Genomic DNA, 24,473 nt, shown 5'->3' with positions numbered 1-24,473 from the left:
GGTGTTCTAGTCTTGAAACTTAGTGGAGAGGCTAAAAGATAGGAGTTCTCCAAAACCCAGAAATATTTTCTGGAAATTCCACTTTGAGATGGCTCAATTAAATTAATTGACCATAATTAAAAATTTCCTAAGTCTAACTTAGGAAAAGTGGTTAATTAATAGGAATTAATTGTCAAATGTGTGAATCATCTAGAAACTCACATAGATCCACTAGGAAATAATCTCAGCCATTGATTAAGATTCAATCTTGGTCGTTGGAGTCCCAACTGGAGATTATAAGAAGAGGTCGATGGGTAGCTAGAGGATACACTAGAGTAGATACTTAGTTGCCCAGGCAATTCGAATTCCTAAGTGCAGAAGTGATTCAGTAGTGGAAATCAAGCCAAGAGGTGAATAGCAGTTGGCAGGAGAGGTCAATATTGATCTGAAGGAAGTTTTCCAGTTCAGGAGAGTCAGAAAGAGGAGGCCAAAATTTTTCTCCATGAGGTTGTGTAGAGGCAGCGAAAAGCCTCAAGTGAGCAGTTTGATTTCGCTGCAGGAGAGGACGTTTTCAGTACTAGAGGCCAGGAATATTTTCCAGAGGGACGAAGAAGCATGTTCCCAGACAGCAGCAGGCAAGACGACTAGATTGGTAGCAGTTCTAGGTCAAGCTTATGAGGGTTTGCGTAGAGCAGGTGGATGGCTAGCTATTCAGAGGCAGTCAGGTGCCGAGATTGTCCAGAGAGAGGGTGAAATCCCTCAGTATATTTTTGCCAGTATTTCTCTTTGGTAGAATCGCCGGTTTGGCAACATTTTATTGTACTCAAAATTTCTGCCTCATAATAATAATAATAATATAAACCCTCAGTTGCTACAACTAGTTTACCCACATTGGTTTTTTTTGGGGGCTTTCGTCCAAAAATAACGGTGTCATTTTTTATGTGAGTGTGTGCTAACATTTCTTAGTTTCCAACACATTTATTTTCCACAGTTTTTTATTGGTGAAATTTGCAGTTGTGAATTATTCGTTGTTTGCCATAGAAAATAAATTGCTAATTAATTTACAGTTAGAAGAATAATTTCCAGTTGCTGTAATAGTTGAAATTTTCGCTTGAGGGTTTTATTATTATGCAACAATTTGAGAGAAATATTACAACTGGTTGCCCAACTGGCAAACCTTCGGAAATCTACTGGAACAATATCTGGAAGACACCCTTGTGTCTCTTTGCAATCAACTCGGTCTCTCCTAGCCTGCTCGCACCTCCTCCTAGCCAGTCACACTGCAGCCCATAATTGTACACTTCTTGGTTGAATAAAATCGTACATCCCTAGAACTACCTCTGGGTGAGACATCGAGCCTCCCTTTGCCTTTAGAACTAACTCGCTCTACCTTCAGGACTCTGATTTGGCAACTAGAAACTAAAACAAGTCTCTTCTAGTGACTAGTATTCGGGCTTTTGGATATTCGCATTGCTTTTTACAACCTCCTCTGCAGGTAATATGGCCTCCTTGTTCCTATCTCCCAGACACAATAAATACTGAGGAAATCTTCTTCCAAAATCTTTGTTCCCAAATCTCTAGTGCAACCCATGCTCTGATGCTTCCCTAGCTTCAACTGTGCCCTTGTTGAATACCTGCAATTGGGTAGTCAAACTGCTCAACTCTGTAACTTTGTCTATCCCCAAGCCGTTCGACTTGCTCTTATAATATCTCGTTGGAGTCTCAACGATCTCAACAACCACGATTAGCTCTCAATCGATGGCTATGATTAGTTTGACTTCATCAATAGAAGCCTCTAGAGAAAAATCGACCTACCTTAATTAATTCACTTTATTTTACCACTTTTCCTAAGTTAGACTTAGGAAATATTTTAATTATGGCAAATTGATTTAATAAAGGTGTATTCAAGTCTCATCTCACGAAACGTTTTCTGGGTTTTGGAGATCTCGTGTTCCTTAGCCTCTTAGACACCATAGAGGCTAGAACACTTGTCCGCAACTACACAAACTAAAATAGTGTGCCCCCAACTGACTTAGCAGTGTGCACACAGTTTGGTAGTTGATCTGAGGCTCAGATGAGGTTTGTCTCACCCTCTGAGGCATGGGGGACTAGCACCATTCTTTGAGCCCCCAATGTTGGAGCATATCTAGACTATTTAAGCACTAGGAGATCCATGAGACCCATTTTGTGCCCCAAACACAAAACTGTGGTCCACATTTTGCAGCCCTCTTTATTGAATTTGGCACATGAGGAGCTCAACGTATGCCTCCAAGAGGCCCATGTCTTGATGATGTCAGTGTTTCCACCCTCTTGTGGGTTAGTTCTTATGATTTTACATTGGCTATGAGGTTGGCTTGTAACCTCAATTAGTTTTGTCCATCATTTTACAACTAAGAGGGGTGTTTAGGCTAAATTAGAGTTCATTGGACATGTATAAATAAGAGAGAGCTCATTTGACTCTCTCATCATCATCCCAAGCACTAGCCAACCACATAAGTGATCACGCCATAGAAAAACACTGTTTTAATTTTCTTCTCTCCCCCACATTTTGGAGCCCTCTTTATTGAATTTGGCACATGAGGAGCTCAACGCATGCCTCCAAGAGGCCCATGTCTTGATGACGTCAACATTTCCACCCTCTTGTGGGTTAATTCTTATGATTTTACACTGGCTATGAGGGCTTGTAACCTCAATTAGTTTTGCCCATCATTTTACAACTAAGAGGGGCTTTTAGACTAAATTAGAGTTCATTGGACATGTATAAATAAGAGAGAGCTCATTTGACTCTCTCATCATCATCCCAAGCACTAGCCAAACACATAAGTGATCACGCCATAGAAAACCTTTGTTTTAATTTTCTTCTCTCTCCCTCACATTTTCAACCCTTCCAGGCAAGCGGTTAGTCTAGTGCTAGGGTTGTATTCAACTAGGTGAAGTATGCTAGCCTGTGGGAGGGTTCTCCACATGGTTTGAGCCTCATTGCATCAAAATCCACCCTTTTCCACGGTAAATTCTTCTATTTTGGGGCTAACATCACAAGCCATAGGTAATTTTTCCTTAGGGTAAACATTAACCTAACCCTAGGCTTCAACTTAAGGCTTCTTGAAGGCTTGTTGATCCAATTATTGATGGTACCTATCTTTACCATGCCTTTTATTGGGCATATACACATTGGTAAGCCTTTGTCCTTGCCTATTCATTAAACCCTATGTCATAAGTGCCCTAGATAGGTCTCTTGGAGGGCATGCCTTGCCTTGTCTTTCTTGGATTGAGCCTTGTTCTTAAGTTGAGTGCCATTCTTGAGCCTATCCTTTGTCACCTCTAAGCTGTAGACTTTGAACACCTATTAGGTGACCAATACAGGGAAGCCTCCCTTGTGGTGAAATTGCACTAAAGAGCAGGAGGTGGTGAGCTGTGGTGATAGTGTTGACTTTTGTAGCTTGGGCAGGTACTTTTTGACATGCCTTGTATCTAGGCATGCATGCGAAAGTCACCCACTTTCTCCTTAGAAAACTTGCTCTAGTGTGAGCAAGTTGCTAATGTAACTTAGCCTAACTCTGACCTAGGAAAATGCACATATTAATATGTTGGCTTATTGAGCTAAAGGAAACTTAGAAAAGTAAAGTAACTTACATTGGTGAGTAAGTTTTAATCCATTGATCTCAAGTGAGGTAAGATCTAATATTGGCCATTAATCACTTTGAGACTAGGGTTATGGTTAGGGATTTAGCTCAATGTAGAGTTATAAAACCAATGTTAAGTAGAAGGAGAAGACACACCATACAATGACACTATCCTCAGGATGAGGAGTGATACTCTAGTGTGCCAGGTCAGAGAAAGGAGCAAGGAGTAGCAAGGGAGACAAATCCAAATCAATTGAGTAAGATCAAAGGACAGATCTATGGCTTGATCAAGTGGATAACTCCATATTTGTTGTTGTATATGTAATTCCTTTGTTGGGCTATTATCCAAGGGTGAGAGCCCAAGTAGGTTCTGTGTCATTATTAATGATGAACTGATTTGATTGGGCATAAATCTGTTTGTGTCATTGTTTTATAAGATTGGTTATTTGAATTTGCTTTCATTGAATTTGTGTTAGGAAGCTAGTTGTGAATTTATTCAGCACACCAGTTTTGTGCTAGGAAGTAAATATCAAGTGCTAGGTTTGCAGGAAATCTAACAAAAAGACCGGCCATGGCTGACCAAACTAGGTCTAGGATACCACAAAACAGTGCCTCCACATGGGTTACAGGGATTTTGATTTGCATTCTGTGTGATTACAATGATGCCGCCAAAAAATAAGAAGTGCATTTGTACCCTTGCTGAAATGAGGGGCAACAGATCCCACTCCCTTCTCGGGCACTTAGTAGGCCTGCGAACTTTCAAAAAACTATCTGAAATGTCAATGAAAATGGCCAAAATGCTTGGAAACACTGTTGGCTGTATCATATGGCGTTTCCAAATTCGGAAATGTCATACAATATTGCTGGCAGTGTTTCCAAGGCGGTTCGTACCTGTTTCGGCATTTCCAGGTGTTTAAGACACTGGGACATGGACAAACTGGGCATTTCCTGCATCTTAGATTGTCACCTTTATTTATGAAGTTATAAGTACATGATTTCCTTTATCATCAGTATTAGCATTTTCAGAATTATTTCCAGCATTGAATTTTGTTACGAGATTCCTGGCCTTAGTTTTTCAGCTTTCTACATTTAAAAAAAATTGAATAAGTTTACCACAACAGTAGCTTTTGGTTTAGGTTTTACCAGATTTATTCTTCCACCTGATTTTGTTGGTGTTGTACGAGCTAGAAGCTTACCAGGTTTTTATTAATCCAGTCAATAATTGCTGGAAACACTGTAGACAAAAGCAGTAAAAATAGATTGAAGCAATAAATCTACTAGTCAAATTTGAGATCTTCAGTTACGTTAGGAGTCAATCTGACAGTGACAGTGAAAATGCATAACATGGAGATTATTCTAATTTCTTACAACGAAAGGCAGTATGGGAACAGCAGAGAGGCACCAGGGCACCTTTTGCGGTTAAAGTTGCCTTAAATTTGGTTAGTTGAAGAATACAGGGACAATAAATATTAAAAAGCACAATACTAACTGCAAGGCAGAGCTTTGGAGGTGACGTAGTTTTACTAGTATGTGTCAAGCGTGAATTCCATTGGTTACTTTAGAGTCAGGAGAAAATTTATACTGCAAAACAAATAGTGTCTCTACGAGAGAGTTTTGAGCATACTTCTTTTGTAACATATTTTGTCAGTCTGTGTTTTGTCAGAATTGTGACAATCATGCAAGTTTATATTGTAATTGTGTTGTTATTACATCTTATTCCTAGTTTCACACGCTCTACTAGTGAGTTGACTCCCCAGTTGTTGGCTTGTGTGCGGGTGAGGGGGAGGGCTTTACTGTTATATGGCTATTTTATTTGAATTACTTTTCCTAATTCATGCAAATATAGTACCACATGGACAGGCAAGATAGACGACAGACCATCCTGGACTAGAGTTGGACAACAATAAAATGATGTTTTACATAAGAAGTAATTCTATACTTGGACAACTTTGTATCTGTTTTCATTCATAAACAACAGCTCCTACAGAAACAGATGCATAGTTTATACGTCTTAATGTATTTATCTATATGCCTGAACAAGCTTGCACAGTTTCAAGAATGATTGCTGGTGTTTGTATATTTCATTCCCTTTTTCTTCATGATTTTAAGTTACTTTGTTTCATCTTTTAAATTTTATGTTGTATTTAATCTGAGAGATATTTTGGATGGCAGAAAGTAGCAGTTCCCAAGTTTCGAAGTGCTCCACCAACAGTTGCACTTCTTAATTTGAATCCTCCTCCCTATGATTTTGTAAGTTACTCCATTGAATAAGTAGGATGCATGCACAACTTATATCAAATCTCAACATTGCAGTTTGTTGCCATAATCTTCCATGACATAGAAATAAATTGTCTTGTCACTGTTTTCATTCCTTTCATGAGGGTTTTGAATTCAGTGAACATTTGTACTTGTGCATGAATCATGCTGAATGCCATTTGTGTTAATTGACAGGATGCATTAGAACCACATATGAGCAAACAGACTTTGTCTTTCCACTGGGGCAAGCATCATCAAGCTTATGTTGATAACTGTAACAATCAGATTAAGGATACAGAGCTGGAAGAGTGTACCTTAGAAGACATTATTAAGAAAACATATAACAACGGTGATCCTCTTCCAGTATTTAACAATGCTGCTCAGGTGCATACTAATTTCATAACACTTACATTTTCCATTTGTTTGTATGAGGGAGTCGCACACTAGCCTCTATCATTTAGTGACTTTAATTCACATATAAAAAGTTTCTGTTCCTAATAGCTGTTATTTTTTTAGGTTAAAAACATTGGAATGAGGATATTGGCGAGTCTGAACTTGGTCATACCTTACATCATGTCTGATATCTGCATATACTATATAGAGTCTATATCAGTTAATAAATTGGAAAGTCTCGGATGATTTAGCCAATGTTCTGTACAACATCACATGTGCCCACATTGTGTTTGAGAGTGATACAATGCGATGCATGTTCTCAATTTTATATCGTCATTAAATTTCAAGTTTGCACTCATAACATCAAATGCAAATGAAAATAGTAATTAGCATAACAACTAATGTCAATGAGGACATTTTTTCTAATTGTACAGAAAAATAGCCATTGTTATATAAATAGATAGGAAAGCTTGATAAGTTTCCAATACTCAGATGAGATTATTACCCACTGTTACCCACCAACCGTGGGTGACACCCATAGGAGAAAATTTTCTCCTAGATGGTCCTCAGCCGGCAGCCCCTTGCAACCACCAGATAGCTCGATGTGCCACTATCTCCGCCACCTGAGCCAGCCATTATGATTCCTTGCCCATCTGTTATGATCATATGTTTGAAGGTGGGCCTTCCAACCCCAAAGGTATGGCTTTTCATTATGTAGTTGTGTATTTTTGCTTACTTATCATGGACACTACTGGAGATGGATTAGTGGGGGGATTTGGCGGAAATAATGGGCTTGGTTTGTACCCTTGTCCCCTTGTCCAATTTGGTGGCTAACTTTGTATCTTAGTCCTGTGGGATCTCCTCTATTGGCTACTAGCTTTAGGAATGCCACTACATGGGAAACCCCGATTTTGGTTGTGTTGCCGTATCTCGACACCACATACATCACTCCCCTCTGCTCATTATAATCCCTTTTCACATATTTTCCATTCGGGTCCACATTTGTTGATTGTGTGAAACTTTTACTAATGAAATTCTATTGTAGCAACTGGAATTAATTCTTCTAACTATTACTTAATTTAGCAGTTTATTGCTACGACAACAACAAATTAATCACACTACAATCTTCACAAATAAAAATATTGTGGAAGATAAACTAGACATTGAGAAAACATTGACGCACACATAAAAAATTATGTCACTGTTATTTTTGGACAAAAGTCCTCGAAAAAACCCAACTTTGGAAAACTGGTGCAAGAACTGAGGGTTTTTAACTTTTTATTATTAAGTAGTAGTGAGAAATTATGAGTGCAATAAATATTGCCAAACTGGCGAATCTATTCAAGAGAAATATTGGCAAAAATTCTCCGAGGGAAATTACCCTCTCTTCGAGCAATCCTGACACCTAACTATCTCTGAAAAGATAGCCATCCAACTAGCTTTGTGCAGGCCCCGCTTTGCCTCACACGCTTTCCCTGAATCAGTTGCCAATCTAGCTGTCTTGCCTGCTGCTGATTGAGAAACTCTCTTTGGCACTTTGGAAAATATTCCTTTCCCTGGAACTAAGAACGAGCTCCTCTTAAGTTGGATCAAATTGCCCTCTTGAGGCTCTGTGCTGCCTCTGCGCAGCCTCTTGGAGAAAATCTCGGCCTCTTTCCGACTCTCCGGAATGGGAAAACTTCCTTCGGACTCACTGTTTCTACCCCTCTGTCTTTGCATCCCCTCTCTGTGTCAAGCTCTTTCGACAGAATGCTGCAACTCTCTGGAAAAATCAAACTACCCAAGGAAATCAATCTCAAGTGTCATAAGTGTGTTCCTCCATCTACCCATCAAATTCTTCTTATAATCTCATTGAGGGACTCCAACGGCCAAGATTAAATCTTAACCAATGGCTGAGATTATTTTCTAGTCCATCTGTGTGAGTTTCTAGAGAATTCTCACATTTCTTAATTAATACTGATTAATTAACCAGTTTTCCTAAGTTTAGACTTAGATAATATTTACAAAATTTGTTAATAATCTAATTGAGACATTTCTAGGTGGAATTTCCAGAAACGATTTTTGGGTTATAGAGAACTCCTGTGTTTTAGCCTTTCCACAAAGTCTGGAGACTAGAACACCTCTGATGCAAAAAAACTAACATTCCCTCTTAGCGAGGAAGGTGTTCTAGTGCTAAACTCCTTCAACACCCTGTCTCCATGTCACCCTCTGTACATGCTCCTGATGTTTGGCCATTGTGACTTTCTTGCCACTGCCCACCAACCGCTGCACAACTCAGATGTTGCATTTGTGTTGTCGCTGACACTGCTATACTGCTGCCAACTCTGCATCTGCACTACAACTCCCTCTCATATGTTGTTGTTGCTACTGCAATTGAGAAACATCTGAAATACTGAATCAACTATGTCTCATACTGCATTTGTCTCCTGAGCATCTCACTGCTGCTAGCCTCTGCACTGTCCACTAAAGAATTTGCGCTGTTGCTAACTCTGCACTGAGCCACTTGCTCTATTGTCAATACTGCACCTGCGCTCCTCAACACCTGACTACAACTAGTCTGCAATTATCACTTAGGGATTTGAATGCATCAATTAACACTGATCCATCCTGCTATTGAACACTATGGGCCCCCATAGCAAGGTGATGATCCATGAGGAAGACACCTTAATGGAGCCTGCCTAATCTTCTGCGCTGCTATGGGACTATAACTCCATATCACCCCACCTCACTCCTGGAGGTGTAGCTACAAACATGGCAAAGTATTCCTCCAACCCGGAGGACAATTTGTCTATCTCTACGGATGCTGTTGCCTGGTTTTGCTTCTCTTCTTCCTTTGAGGACACTAAGTACTATAGTGGTTAAACTCGTCACACCTGAAGCACTTGACCTTAGATAGGTCCTTCTTTTTCTTCTTGTTCTCCTGTCTTTGACTGGGGCCCTTTGGTGCAAGGGCCACATTCTCCTCTTTCGAACCCTTTGAACCCTTGCTGCTGCTTCTGTTGATGGAGCTCTTTACTACACCTTGCCTCATCTCCTATTGTTGCAGGTCTAAGCACATCTTGTCCCACCTAGGTAATGTGTCTTGTCCCAAGATGCTTTGGACAAAGAATTTCCACTCCTCTAAGACACTATTTAGTGGCAAACGTACAAGCTTTGTAGGTTGAGGTGCCTCCCCAATGGCTACAAGCTAATCCCAGATTTCCTAAATTCTGGTGAGGAAGGGATCTATGCCTTCACCCTTCTGCATCCTGATGTTTCTCAACTTCTCTTGCAGGAACATCTTCCGCTGCTCGGAAGGATTCTGATATAGCTGAGCGAGAGCATCCCACATCTCCTTGGCCATATTCTTGGCCGATATATGCAAGACTATATGGTCTTGGACTCCATCCTGGATCATCTGCTTCGCCTTTGCCATCTCTTTCCTGTACTCTTTCAATTGATCTGCATCATTTTGTATTACCACAACATTATCTGCATAGGTCTTCAAGCCAAGTTCATCTAACAGTAAGGACATCCTAGCCTTCCAGTTGACATAGTTGGAGGCTCTCTCCAACCTATCTTGATCTCTAAGCCTAACTGTGGCCATTTTTGAATTTGGAACGGAAAATCCCCTCTTTCACCAGTGTTGTCGCTCAAATTGTATAGGCATGGTGTGAAAACGACTTGTTGATTTCTGGTAGCACTGGATGTGCTCTAAGCCTCAAAATTTGCAGGGAGGCTTGGACACATGTATTCCACAATACCCAGAAATCGTTTTGACAAATTCGACCCGGATACAGTTTTATTAAAATAATTATATATATATATATATTTTTAATCTAGGATAATCGATAACTGGTGAGAGTTATCCTGAACAGGCCCAGGATCAAATCCAATTGGCTGCCACTATAAACCTAGGGTAGGTGTAACAGCCTGCAAGCCACACACAATAGCAATTAACTTATGCCTCAACAAGAGCCGAGACGTCTGCTCGGGGGTCGCCTACTCTTCTAGCCAAGACACAACAGGCCATATACTCAATGAGATTTGAACCTCCATCTCGTGGGTTTCACCCAGCGAAACTTACCGTTAATGGGTGCCTAAATCTAAACTTAGGAAGTTAAAATAATTAAAGGGTATTAATCAAACTGTGGGTGAAACTTCTAGAAGAAGACGAGGATCAAGCCAAAATGATCTGAGCCATTGATTAGAATCTAATTTGGGCCGTTGGTTCTCAAGTGGAGGATTATAAGAGGAGGCTTGATGGGCATTTGGAAAACACATCGAGTAAGAGATCAGTGATCGGATTTCTGAAGAGAGCAGCGTAGCAGTGGCCAGAGAGAAATTCGAAGTGATTTCTTACATTTAGAGAGGGCCATGGATAGTAGACCGAAGGAAGTATTCCCGATCCGGGGAGTGTATAACAGAGAGACAATGTACTCCATAGAGAGGCAACGTAGAGCATCAGAGGGAGATCTGTATTTGTGGAGGAGAGGTAGAGTTTCAAAGGCAGGAGCTAGAGTGGGAGCCCAGAGAGCTAGAAAATTGATTGCCCAGAGTAGCAGCTGATCAACAACAGGAGAGAGAGACGTTGGTCCCAACAGGCTGACGTAGACGGTAGGACTGCATAAGCTGACATAGAGGTAGCATAGAGGCAACTTATCTCGAACTAAGGTTAGTGTCAGATTTCCAGTGGAAGTGAGAATTTTCTCACTAGACGTTTGTCAGTTATTTTCTCTGCATGGATTGCTAGTTCTAAAGCATCCATAGATTTGTACTCAGATTACTACTGCTTAATAATACAAACCCTCAGCTATTGCACCGGCTTTCCCACACTGGGTTTTTCCGGGGATATTTGTCCAAAAATAACTGTGTAGATATGTGTGATGATTATTTCTCTCCTGCACTACATTTAGTTTCCACAGTTTTTATTTGTGTAGGTTGTAATGTATTTAATTTGATATTTTCCGTAGCACATAGCAAGTAAATTGTTTAATCGAATTAACAATTAGAAGAATTAACATCCGTTGCTGCAGTAGGAATCGGGTAACCGAGACATGGTATCAGAGCTGCAGGTGGAACAAGAGAGCAGTGCCGGAAGAGCCCAACACTGAAGGAGAATGGGAGTTCGAAATTCCAATAGAGGCAACAATTTGAATCCCCTGAGGGTTTGCACAACCAGGTCAGGAGGGAAAGATGTTCATGGTAAATCTCTCTCTGAGTGAGTCAACAGAGAGGTAGGATTTCTAGATCGAGATTTGTTAGCGGCAAAGGGAGTAGCGTAGCAAAAGATTCAGCGAAGAGGGGTTTCTAGTGGGATGTAGTTTTCTGCAAGAAGTTGCTAGGGAGAAAGACGTTAGAGGGAAGAGAGAGACATGGTTAAGGGAATTCTTCCTCAGAGGACTTCCGGCCGAGGAGTTTGAATTCTCACTTGCTGAGCAGCAGCAGGAGAGAGGAGGTCATTCGACATTTCGTTTGGCAGAGATGGCAGCCAGTGGACTGAGAGATCAGGATAGGTTGGATGGGGCATCCAACTATGTGATCTCGAAGGCAAGGATATCATGCCTTCTGGATGAGCATTTTCTCAAAGTCTACGTCGACAACGTGGTAGCCGAGCCTGCAGATCCAGATCCACTCAAGAAATACAAGGGAGAAATGGCGAAGACAGAGAATAATCCTCGATGGAGTGAATGATCGTATAGTGTTAAATTATGGTATGTTCTATGCTTAGAGCAGTTTACTTATTTTTCATCTTATTACCCACAGATTAGCAATCACATATACATTAAGTAAATTGCAGATAGAACATTAAATGATCAACAAAAAACAAGCCAAGACAAGAGACACAAGATGTGGCGGCTAGCCAGGGACAAACCCTAATGCGGGGAAACCCTTTGATCAAATCTTTTTTTATCTTCAATAGTTCAGCATAGAGAAATAATAGAAAATCTGAATTCTGTAATTTCATATCAGCAGCAGCAAACCCTAGATCAGCAAAGTCAAACTTGGTCACCGTCAAACTAGTTGAAATTGACCTCTAAAATGCTTGGTCAATTTCTGGTCAACTTGTCCTCGAACAGCCTAAAGAAACAGCGCTTGAACAGCCCCAAAAGTACAATCAATTTGCAGATTTCTGAAGTCAACTTGCAGCGCTAAACTAGGGCAGTCAACATCGGTCAAACTAGAGGTCAGATCACCTCGGTTTTTGTGCCAAAAATTGCGGCCTGCCTAGGGGAGGCAACCACACCCAATCCGCACTTCTGGATGGTCAACGCTTGGTCAACACTGGTCAAAGAGATGACCTGCTACCCTAGCGTCCTTCTTTCTGTGTCTTCCTTTCCCTAGGACGTCTTCCTTTCAGCCACACGTGTGAGATAGAGAGAGGCTCCTTTTATGCGTAGGAGAGAGAAAGAGAAGATGAGTGAATGAGTTGTTCAAATGAGGAGGAGGCTCCTTGTATTTATATGCAAACATTGAGGGTGAATAGATGTGACTGTTGGGCTTCTGAGCCTACATAAGTTTGTTGGCCGACCTTGACAATTTGTCCATAATCAAAATAAATTCATATCTCCATAAATACTTATCGGAATCGGATGATCTTTAGATCAATCCTACACCTCTTGATGAGAGGAATCTAGGAAAAATACCAGAGGCCATAAATGAGGTGATCCACATGGAGTTTGGCCCTAGTTTCCAATTTTAACACTCCCTCTCAACTAGAGAGAACTTCATCTGCAATCCGTTAGACCATCGCTGCTATCCATCCATCAAATGCACTGTCCTGTATAGCTTGACCCCACTCTCCTCTGCTTTGCTCTGCTCGAACTATGAAGAAGAAGAAATGATCGAGGATGTATCATACCATCCTCCACTGACCTGAAGTCAGTCTCAGAGTGTGAACCACTCTCACTGATCCCAGATCAGTATCATTGATCCCAGATCAATGGAGGTCATCCTAGTATAGGGAGTACGGTAGATACAACGATGTGCCCATCGATAGTACTACTATGGTCCCTATCCTTATTTCCCTGCTCATTGATAAGATGAGAGGTACTTCCCATGAGTCCCAGACTGCATGGGTTGGATGCCTCGATAGGAGAACTAATCATCTTGTCCACAGGAGAACGAATGATGTTGTCCAGTGGATGCCACAAAGAACTAATCATCCTGGTCTACAAGAGAACTAATCATCCTGTTCCACAGTCGCCATGGAGAACGAATCATCCTGGCCCGCAGGAGAACTAATCATCCTGTTCCACAGTCGCCACGGGGTGTCACAGGGGAAGGTTGAACCTTTACCCTGTACATAGTGCACCACCAGGGGATGGTGAGTTGCACTGTGGTCACATGTTGCTCCAAGAAGTAGCTCGTGCCCCCCCGGAGCTCCCAGAGCTCAATACATCATACTCGACCCTCATAAGAGGGTCTCTGAATCACACCAAGTCGTTCTCGAAAAGTCAGGAATTTGAACTTTCCTAGGGGCTTTGTTAAAAAATCGGCGACCTGTTCATTTGTACCGATATGTTGGAGCCTTATTGCTCCTCACTGCACCATATTTCGAATATAGTGGTACTTGATATTGATATGCTTGGAGCGATCATGAAATACAGGATTCTCTGATAAACGGATCTCGCTTTGGTTGTCACACAGGATCACGGTGGTATCGAATGTAAATCCAAACAGCTCACTGTAGGGCTTTCACAACCAGATTGCCTCACAAGAGGCCATGCTAGCAGCAATGTACTCTGCCTTGGGGTTGCTCAAAGCCACCGACTTCTGCTTCCTGCTCATCCAAGATATCGAGGCAGATCCCAAAGAGAAACAGCACTTGGAAGTGCTCTTTTGGTCCACCACACTGCCTGTCCAATTAGCATCAGTATACCTAAGTAGTCTCACATCTCCGGTAGCGTATCTCAACCCATGAGTGATTGTGCCATGAAGATATCTCAACAGATTCTTGGCACCAATCCAATGTGAGTGGTGAGGCTCAACCATATGTTGAATCAATGTGTTGACTGCAAAGCATATATCCGGACGGGAGTTCACCAAGAACATTAATGCTATGATGAGTTGACGATACTCGGTAGCATTTCGTAAAACAGGTCCGGTAGCACTACCGCTTAACTTCTTGAAGTCAAGCTCCATCAGGGTAGTTACGAGCTTGTAGTCCACCATGCCGAATCTCTCCAATATCTTCACCACATATTTTCCTTGAGATAGGAAAATCTCCCCTGGTTTCTGCCAGACTTCCAGTCCTAGGAAATAGTGCATAAGTCCTAGGTCTTTCATCTCGAACTTAGAAGCCAGCTCCCTCTTACATTCGTGAATGAGAGGGTCTGTACCTGTTAGAAAGAGGTCGTCAACATATAGCACTAGTATGAGAGGCTTGTCATCTATAACCTTAAAGTAAAGGTTAGGGTCGGCTTCACTCCTAGTGAATCCCAGCTTCATCAAGTAGCTATCGATCCTCTCATACCATGCTCGGGGTGCTTGCTTTAGCCCATAGAGGGCCTTCTTCAACCTGCACACATGAGATTCTTGATCATAAATCTCAAATCCTTCGGGTTGCTCCACATAGACCTCCTCTTTGATCGAACCATGTAAGAACATAGTCTTGACATCCATTTGATGTAGGTTCCATCCTTGCGAAGCAGCAAGGGCTATGATCGAGCGGATGGTGGTATATTGGGCAACATGTGCAAATATCTCGTCATAGTCTATACCTTCCTTCTGGGAGAAGCCACGAGCGTCAAAACTAGCCTTATACTTTTCTGCACTTCCATCAACTGCATGCTTTATCTTGTAAAGCCATTTTGAAGTGACAACTGCTTTGTGTTGGGGTATGGGGACCACATTCGAAACATCATTTTTCATAATGGACTCATATTCCTCGGTCATAGCATCCTTCCATACTTGATGCTTGACGACATCTGTGAATGACGAAGGCTCATTTTGGATGATTGTGCTCATGATGGTCAGGTATACTGGATACCTGTTTGGCTTCTTACTTTCACAGAAGGTTCCTTGGGGTGCAATGTGTCCTTCAGCATCATCAAGTGTCCCCCTAAGCTATGAAGGCCTCTACCTAGAAGAGGAAGGCTCTTGCGGAGGAGGATCAATAGGATCCATAGGTTCTTCCACATCGGTCATTGTCTCATCTTCCTTTTCCTTCGGTTCCCCGGTGTCAGCTTCTTTAGATCCCCTTAAAGTAGGAAGATTGTCTACTTTGCTAAGAGCCATATCTTCGTCAAAGGTGACATCATGACTAATCTCGACTTCCCTTTGACCAGCTACATAGATTCTATAGCCCTTAGTATTTTCGCTATAGCCCACAAAGATTCCTTTCTTTCTAGATGCACCCAATTTATTCCTTTTCTCTTTAGGCACATGAAAATATACAGGGCTTCCAAAAATTCTAAAATGAGATACATCAGGTTTTTTTACCGGTGAACATTTCTTCGGGAGTCTTGGAACCCAATGCTTGATGAGGGCATCAGTTTTTGTACATATATGGCGGTATGTGTAGCTTCGGCCCATAGAAACTTCAGAAGTCTTTGATCATGGAGCATAGCATGGACAACTTCCACAATTGTACGATTCTTCCTTTCCGCCACACCATTCTGCTTAGGAGTATATGGTGTAGTAGTCTCCCTCTTAATGCTAACCTCTTTGCAAAAGTCATGAAACTCATTGGATTCATATTCAGTCCCATTATTAGTCCTTAAGGTCTTTATCTTCTTTTCTGTTTGATTCTCGATCAAGGCTTTGAAGTGCTGAAACCAGGAGAACACTTCATCCTTCTTTTTTAAGAAGTATATCCAAGTCTTGCGAGAACAATCATCTGTAAAAGTGAGGTAATATAAATATCCTCCCAAGGAGTTCACAGGCATCATATCGGATATGTCTGAGTGAACCAACTGCAATATGTTGGAGGTCTTGCTTTGGCTTGAGGGGAATGGTCCCCTTTTGAGCTTTCCTTCGGCACATCTTGGACATACACCTTCTTGCTCTAATCTGAACTCGGGCATCCCAGTCACCATTTTTTTACATTGGGTAGAGCTTTATAATGAAGGTGAGCAAACCCCCGATGCCATAGTTCGGACTGAAGAGATGTGTCACAAGACATGACACCCAGCGGACTACCTACGACCTGATATAATGAATCAACTCGAAACCCAAGAGTAAAAGCATCTTTAAAGTTCTTTTTCCATACATGTACCTTGCCATCCTGAAGGCCATCTTGTAGCCTTTGTCTTCCATTGTCGAAATGGACACCAGGATCTTTTTGAGATCAGGTACATATAATACATCTTGTAAGTGGATGGTATTACCCTGATTCAATTGAAGAGTGACATTTCCTATGCCTTTCATGGGATATTTTGAATTATCTCCAAGAACAATTTCCAGATTGGTTTCCTTCTCTATCAGATTATAGAGAGCTTCTTTGTAACCAGTGAAGTGCCTTGAGGCACCACTATCAATAAGCCAATTTCCCAGCGAGTCCGGGGGAGCGGTAGTAGATAGAGCAGCTGGTAGATAATATTTATCTTGCTTATTGTTAACAGTGTTAGATTCATACCTGGAATTTCTTGCCTTCTTGAATGGTTGTCCTCTTCCTTGATTTTCGACACTTATTTTAACTCTACCATTTGACCTGCCATTCCTTTGATTGCTTTGAGAGGGATTTTGTTCATCGTCCCTATGTGAGTCCCTCTTATCAGGGCACTCCCTTGCATAGTGACCCGTTTTATTGCAATTGTAACATTGTCCTTTTCTTCCACCCTTTGGTCCAGCATTTCCTTTGAATTTAGCCCCAGAATTGTTTCTTCTTTTAGTATGAGAAGAAAAGGCAGAAGGATGACCTTTAAGTATGGGCATTTCTTGCTCTTCCATCCTCGTTTCTTCTTGAATGCATTTGGCCATTAATTCCTCAAATCCAAGAATTACGTTATTGTTGAGAAGAGTAGCCCTGAATATATACCATTCAGATGGCAGTACTCCAAGAGTTGTGAGTGTCATTTCCCTGTCAAGAATTACTTCCCCAATAGATAGGAGACCGTTCTTGATCTCGGTGTTCCTTAAGAAATATGCTTGCGTACTCTCATCTCTGCCCTTCTTAATTTCCTTCAGCTTATTTCTAAGAAAAAAGACATGATTTGCATCATTAAATATAAATAAACTCACCGGTGTATCGTAAATTTCCTTGGAGGTGTTCAGCTCGGAAACATGGCCACCAAGTGCTTGTTGATAAAGTCCCAGATGATATTCCTTGCTTTGACTTCTCCCTTGGTCCATTTGTTCCTAGTAGTGGCGGATGCATTTGATGGAGGCTCAACAATTCCGCCTCTTACATGGTCCAACACTTCCTGTTCTTCTAATGTTAGATCGAGAGACATCTTCCATCCATGATAGTTAGACTTCTCATGGAGTTTGTCTTCAGTAGGAAAGTGTGTTGAGGATCCCATGATATCTTTAAGATAGCCTTGCCAACCTTCTCTTTGGTGATTGCTCTTGCTCTTGCTCTTGCTTGGGCTTTGTCTTCACCTCAGCTTTGATACTATGTTAAATTATGGTATGTTCTATGCTTAGAGCAGTTTACTTATTTTTCTTCTTATTACCCACAGATTAGCAATCACATATACATTAAGTAAAGTGCAGATAGAACATTAAATGATCAACAAAAAACAAGCCAAGACAAGAGACACAAGATGTGGCAGCTAGCCAGGGACAAACCCCAATGCGGGGAAACCCTTTGATCAAATCTTCCTTTATCTTCAATAGTTCAGCAGAGAGAAATAGTACAAAATCTGAATTCTGTAATTTTATATCAGTAGCAGCAAACCCTAGATCAACGAAGTCAAACTTGGTCAAACTAGTTGAAATTGACCTCTAAAATGCTTGGTCAATTTTCGGTCAACTTGTCCTTGAACAACCTAAAGAAACAACCCTTGAACATCCCCAAAAGTACAATCAATTTGCAGATTTCTGAAGTCAACTTGTAGCCCTAAACTAGGGCAGTCAACATCGGTCAAACCAGAGGTCAGATCACCTCGGTTTTCCTGCCAAAAATTGCGGCCTGCATAGGAGAGGCAAGCACACCCAATCCGCACTTCTGGATGGTCAACGCTGGTCAAAGAGATGACCTGTTGCCCTAGCGTCCTTTCTGCATCTTCCTTGCCCTAGGACGTCTTCCTTTCAACCACACGTTTGAGAGAGAGAGGCTCCTTTTATGCGTAGGGGAGAGAGAGAGAAGATGAGTGAATGAGTTGTTCAAATGAGGAGGAGGCTCCTTGTATTTATATGCAAACGTTGAGGGTGAATAGACGTGATAGTTGGGCTTCTGAGCCTACATTAGTTTGTTGGCTGACCTTGACAATTTGTCCATAATCAAAATAAATTCATATTTCCATAAATACTTATCGGAATCGGATGATCTTTAGATCAATCCTACACCTCTCGATGAGAGAAATCTAGAAAAAATACCAGAAGCCATAAATAAGGTGACCCACATGGATTTTGGCCCTAGTTGCCAATTTTAAGATATAGTCTGCCACATCGTTGTCAGAAACACTGCCAAGGAGATGTGGGATGCCTTGTCGACGCTATATGGGGGATCTTTCGAGCAGCGGAAGATGTACTTGGAACAGAAGATGAGATCCATGCAGATGCAGAAGGGGGAACGCATTGATCCGTTCCTTACGCAGCTTCAGGAGATTCGAGACTCGTTGGCAGCTATGGGGTCAACACCTCAGCCTACTGAGATAGTGAGGCTGGCCCTAAACTCAGTCTTAGAAGAATGGCAAGTGCTTGTCCAGAGTATCTTGGGCAGAGAGAGATTGCTGGATTGGGAAGGAATGTGGGTTGCTCTTTAGTAGGTGTTGGGATGGGGTCCCCTGGGTTAGTTTTGGGTTAAAAACCCAAGTTTTGATGTAAATTTTGACAAAAAGATGTAAAGTCTCAGCGAATTGTGGATGCAGAGCACGTATGTAGATAGGAGTCAAAGAGGATTTTTACCCTCGTTTATGTAAAAGATTGAGTCTTTTTGGAGATCTACTCTTGGTCGCGGACCATAGGATTGTATAAATAGGTGTGTCTTAGAGAGTCTAAGGCAGCTATATGTTGTTTGTCTATGGGTACGACGAATGGAGCCCTAGGGAGTTAGTGCAGAGAAGTAAGTCTTAGAGGAGGAAAAAGCTTTGCAGCTGAGTGCGTAGAGGCCTAGAGTAGTGTCTGCAGCTAAGTGCGCGGACCCCTGCAGCTGAGTCCACAGGGAAGTTTTGAGTCTATAACATTGTACTGAAGATCAATAAAGAAGACTATTGGAGAAATTCATATGTTTTATATGTTGTTTATGTTGCGATATGTGTTGTGATGAAATAATGTCTTTATGAAATAATGATGTATTTATGTGCGAATCTAGTGGATAAGTCTTATTAATAGAACGCAATGCATGTTAAGTATTTATGCGAAGGTTATAATACTTTTTGTTAAGTTTATTTAGCACTTGAGCAAATCTGTGTGGATTCCGATCTAATGCTAGTCTATGATGCATGTAATTAGATAACCTATTTGTTAAGGGTCCATAGAAGCCGATCGTAGACCTTCACGTAGGTCTAGGCCATTTGAAAGAAACTACAACGCCAAGTCCTAAGGGCTTAGAGATCTGCGTGAAGGCAGATCTAGGACATAAAAAGGACATCACACTGATCTCTGGATGCGGGAACTTGATTCTAGCATCCCCCCATACTGCTTCGGGTGAGACTTCAGTCCGTGCTATGCAGGTTGATGCTGAAAGGGCCGATAGTGTAGGGTTTTGTTTGGCACAACTAACTCTGAACTTGGGTCAGGACCCACTAAGCCAACAAATGATTCTGTTGCTGGGATCAGAATCTGCATAAAGAGATGTGTGATGTCGCATCACTTGAATCCGACAAAAAGGAAATTAAGAAGTGGTTAGATAGGAAGATTCACGAATTTGCGGCGTTGGAAAACAGAAATCCGCGCCTGTCAAAAGAACAGTGGTTGGCCAAATATTTGTACACAGAAATACACAATTTTCTTCTGCACCTTCCCAATCGATTTATACGAGTGGATAACTAAACTGGTAGACGACCAGGGAAGGTGGAGACTTGACGGTCTAATAGTGTGGACTCCGAAACTAGTGCGGAGGTTGGAAGCTTCTGAAGATAAGATTGCACGCGCTGTTGACCATTGGCTCGATCGACTTAGGGGATTTGTGATAGAATTCACGGTTTATACCTCAGTTAGCTACAGCTAAGCAGAGCGACGCTTCTTCAAAGGACCATGAGGTAAGGATTTAAGATCTTTGAATACCTGGATTAAGATGCTGTTATGTGAAAAACGGGTTATGCCGTTGCCTTGATGTTTGGAGCTACGCAAAGTGGAAAGCTTTTCAGAGATCGAGGGCAAAAAGGTCCTGAATATAGCTCGTTGATTGGGCCTCCTTCGAGCGACGACGAAGGAATGGTACAGGCTTCATCGCGGAGTGTTGTACAACTGATAAGACAGGGTTTTCCGCGAACTCATCATCCATCCACTCCACCTCCACAACACACAACTTCACCCACATCGCCACCACCACCACCGTCGTTCAACATGTCGAATACGATGAAGTTGCCAGTTTTCAAGGGTATATGGAGTGAGGATGTGGATCAATTTTGGTTTGTTGTGGAGGCTGTGTGGACAGCACAACAAGTTACAGATGATAATATGAAGAAGGTGCAGTTGGTTACTGCTTTGCAGGACCGCACGCTGACATGGTATGTCAAGTACTGCATTGATAATCCTTTGGCATCATTAGCAGACACTAAGGCTGCTTTGAACAAGGAATTCAGTAAGCCTAAGTCTGACTCGCAATCAGTAGTTGGATTCAAGGAAATCACGATGAAGGCTGGTGAAATGCCTTGGGAGTTAGATCAAAGATTGAAGTGTGTGATCCGCGAAGCTAATATGCACCTCATAGATAGTTAGCACCGCGAGTGGTTTATAGCCTCGCTCCTGCCCCACTTGAGGATCGCTTTATCACGACAGAAGATAGTAACTTAGGCGGAAGCCCTGGAAATTGCGATGATATTGCATGAAACGCTTATTCAGGATGTGTCTTTGGGAGTTCAACAAATTCACTCGCAGTTTGAAAAAAAAGAGGCTAAGCTTGGAAAAAAAAAGAGGCTAGGCCGGAGGTGCGCGAGGAAGTTTGGTGCCTCAAGTGTAAGAGCCAGGGGCATGATAAAGATCACTGCCCTATCTTTGCAAATTATATCACAGGGAGGGACCAATGCCCCTGAGGCAGGAAGCTCCAGCAGGACCAAGCACAGGACCCGCACTATGGTGCGCTATTTGTCAGGTGGCTGGAAAACACGTAACAGATAATTGCCATTTGCTACAAAAGCTTGTGTAGACACCACAACAATTGTTTTGTGATTTCTGCAAATTGGTGGGCCACGATGAGCGTCACTATCGTAGCTACGAATTGATGATGGAAAGAATGCCTATCTATCGAATATAAGCAGAAACTCGGCCTCCGGATCAAGGTGTTGGGGGAGCGCGCGGAGGATATCAGGGGCGCAGATGAGGCCAAGGAGGAGGACCTGGTAGAGGTCGTGGACAGGTTATTTGCTATAATTGCGGGACACCAGGGTACTACGCGCGGGAGTGTCAGAATTAGACGCGTCCGTCATGTCAGTACTGCACTCAGTTTGACCATACGATAGAAGAATGCCCTGTGCTGATAGCCAAGATGCTGGAAAAGAAGGTGCAGCCTCATCACCCTACACAAAACTTACAAATGATGAAGGCTGAGCCCAACGAGGAGGATCCAAATGTGAATATAGTGCTGAGAAGCGGAGTAACGATTGGGGACGACAAGGGAAAACATCTGAAGATAATGGATGGGTTCGCAAGGCCCCAGAAAAGTAAGTTGGCTTCGATCTAGAATGCGCAAAGGAAACGTTTATGGAGGCGAAGAAAAGCTTCACTGAGGCATCTACCTCAGGAAGTTAGGACAAACTACTGGAAACCGGCGCGCCCACAGAGATTAATCCTTCTGTACTCAGCACGTTTCTGGGAACTTGTATGAAACTTCTGCGTGATAGTAAGGCTGTGAAGGGCTTACAGGAATTGATAAACAAGTGTGCTAGTAAAGAAAATGCTCCTGATGGACACAAAGTAGTTCAGTGTTGCGGGGGAGCGCCCCCCCCCCCTTCGAACCCGCTCCCGAAGCGCGCTCCGGGCGGGAGCGGGTCGGGAGCGCTCTCCCCAAATCGCTCCCGGACGGGAGCGATTTTCGGGAGCGCGCTCCCGTAAAAAAATTTGCGCTCCCTGGTCTGTGAGGGAGCGCTTCAGGGAGCGATCGCTCCCGCGCTCCCGGAGCGCTTTTTAATGCCCGGGAGCGATCGCTCCCGGGCATTAAAAAACGCTCCGGGAGCGAATTTTAAAAAACCGGGAGCGGTTCGGCGGAAAAAAATTCCGCCGGACCCGAAAAAACAAAAAAATTTAACTAATTTTTTTTGGTTTATAAGCCCAATGGGCCAAAAAAAAATCATTTCAATGAGATTGAGCTTGAGCTTGAGAGCTGAGGAAGAGCAAAGGAGCAAGGAGCAAGAGCTGAGGAGCAAGGAGCCAGAGCTGAGGAGCGAGGAGCAAGTGCCAAGGAGCGAGGAGCAAGCTTGCAGAGGTAAGTAACTTAATCATTTAGTTAGTTTAGTTGGTTAGGTAGTTAGTTTGGTTAGTTTAATTTACCTGTTTGAGTTTAAAGATCATTAATTTAAATTAAATTAATAAATTAAATGAATTAATCCCAATAAACTAAATTAATTTGCAGATTCAAGACTCAAACCCTACAAACATCAAACACGATGGACCTAGGGATTTTTATTGGCATTTTCCTCTTCCTGGTCCCTTTTCTGGTTATTATGGTGGTGGAGAGTAGGAAACGGAGGGGGCCTGAAACTGAAGAGGTGGATGAAGAAGCCGGAGGAAGTCAAATAGGTGAAAACCCTAGTGAGGAGGATGTGGAGGAGGGTGAACATGAGGGTCAAAAAACTAAACAAGACCAAACTCCATTGTGGAAATATGTTCAGAGGGCTGAAACAGGGAGAGGGGGTGGAACCACTAAATTTCATTGCCCCCATTGCAACACTGATTACACAGGCTCATACACCCGTGCTAGAAGACACCTTTACGGGAAAAGGGCATGGGATGGAGAGAAACAAATAGGAATCAAAACTTGCAACGTGGTGTCAACAGCAGATAGAGCCAAATACATAAAGGAAGAGGAGGACGCCCAATACAGAGCAAAAAGATCAAGGGGTTTCTTTGAAAGCTCACAAAGAACTCCTTCAGCATCCTCCCAAGGCAGTGGATATGGACATGGAGGCTCAAGGTCATCATCTTTACGCCGTAGAACCATATCAGATTTCCTTGATGAGGGGTGTAGGAATGATGTGGATTCAAAAATTTACAGGTTCCTCTATGCAAATGGGATACCATTCAATGTTCTACGCTCACCTTATTGGCACGAAATGGTTTCTGCCATAAATGATGCCCCTAAAGGATACAAGAGCCCTGGGTATGACAAGGCAAGAACTGTTGGCCTTGATCATGAAAAAGCAAAAATATCACATTCTTTGAATAAAATGACAAGTTCTTGGACTGACAATGGGGTGTCCATTGTATCTGATGGATGGACAAATGTAAAAGGCAAGCCATTGATAAGTGTTCTTGCTGTGTCCCGAAGTGGTCCCATTTTTCTAGCTGCACATGATTACTCAGACAAGTTCAAGACCGCTATCAACATTGCAGAAGCATTGCTTGAAACAATTGAGCGTATTGGCCCATACAATGTCATCCAAGTCATTACTGATAATGCTCCTAATTGTAAGGCAGCGGGAGCAATTATTGAGGATAGATACCCGAACATATTTTGGTCTGGATGTTTGGTTCACACATTGAACCTTCTGTTGCATGATATTGTCAAAAACAAAAATGAACAATACCAATGGATTGGTGATTTGTACAAGAAAGGAAAAAAAATGATAAAATTTATTACAAATCATAGCAATACCCATGGCCTTTTCCGCAGTCACTCGAGATTGGAGTTGCTGAAGATTGCGAGGACTAGATTTGGTAGCTATTACCTCACCTTCAGGCGCCTTTTGAAGGTAAGAGAGGGTTTAGCTAGCATGGTATCAAGTCCAAATTGGCAGGTGTTAAAGGAAAGGGCTA

At 42.2% G+C, this 24,473-nt stretch overlaps 1 protein-coding gene across 8 annotated transcripts in view; it reads left to right on the top strand.

The window, feature by feature from the left end:
- Nucleotides 1-24,473, top strand: part of LOC149256596 (superoxide dismutase [Fe], chloroplastic-like) — a 156,818-nt gene that overhangs the window by 69,618 nt on the left and 62,727 nt on the right. For 7 of the 8 annotated variants that reach the window (XM_089460792.1, XM_089460791.1, XM_089460795.1 and 4 more), the window contains exons 2-3: nt 5,775-5,852; nt 6,054-6,242. In XM_089460792.1, coding sequence (XP_089316918.1) covers nt 5,775-5,852; nt 6,054-6,242 — 267 coding nt within the window. The remainder of the gene's footprint in view (nt 1-5,774; nt 5,853-6,053; nt 6,243-24,473) is intronic. The other variant, XM_089460794.1, reaches the window with a different exon arrangement.

The sequence above is a fragment of the Pinus tabuliformis genome, chromosome 7 (genome assembly GCF_031772625.1).
Source record: "Pinus tabuliformis cultivar Carrire ecotype Pingquan chromosome 7, CPIR1, whole genome shotgun sequence".
NCBI lineage: Eukaryota > Viridiplantae > Streptophyta > Pinopsida > Pinales > Pinaceae > Pinus > Pinus tabuliformis.
Note: the sequence above shows the minus strand (reverse complement) of the source record. Positions and strands in the feature narration are given on the sequence as shown.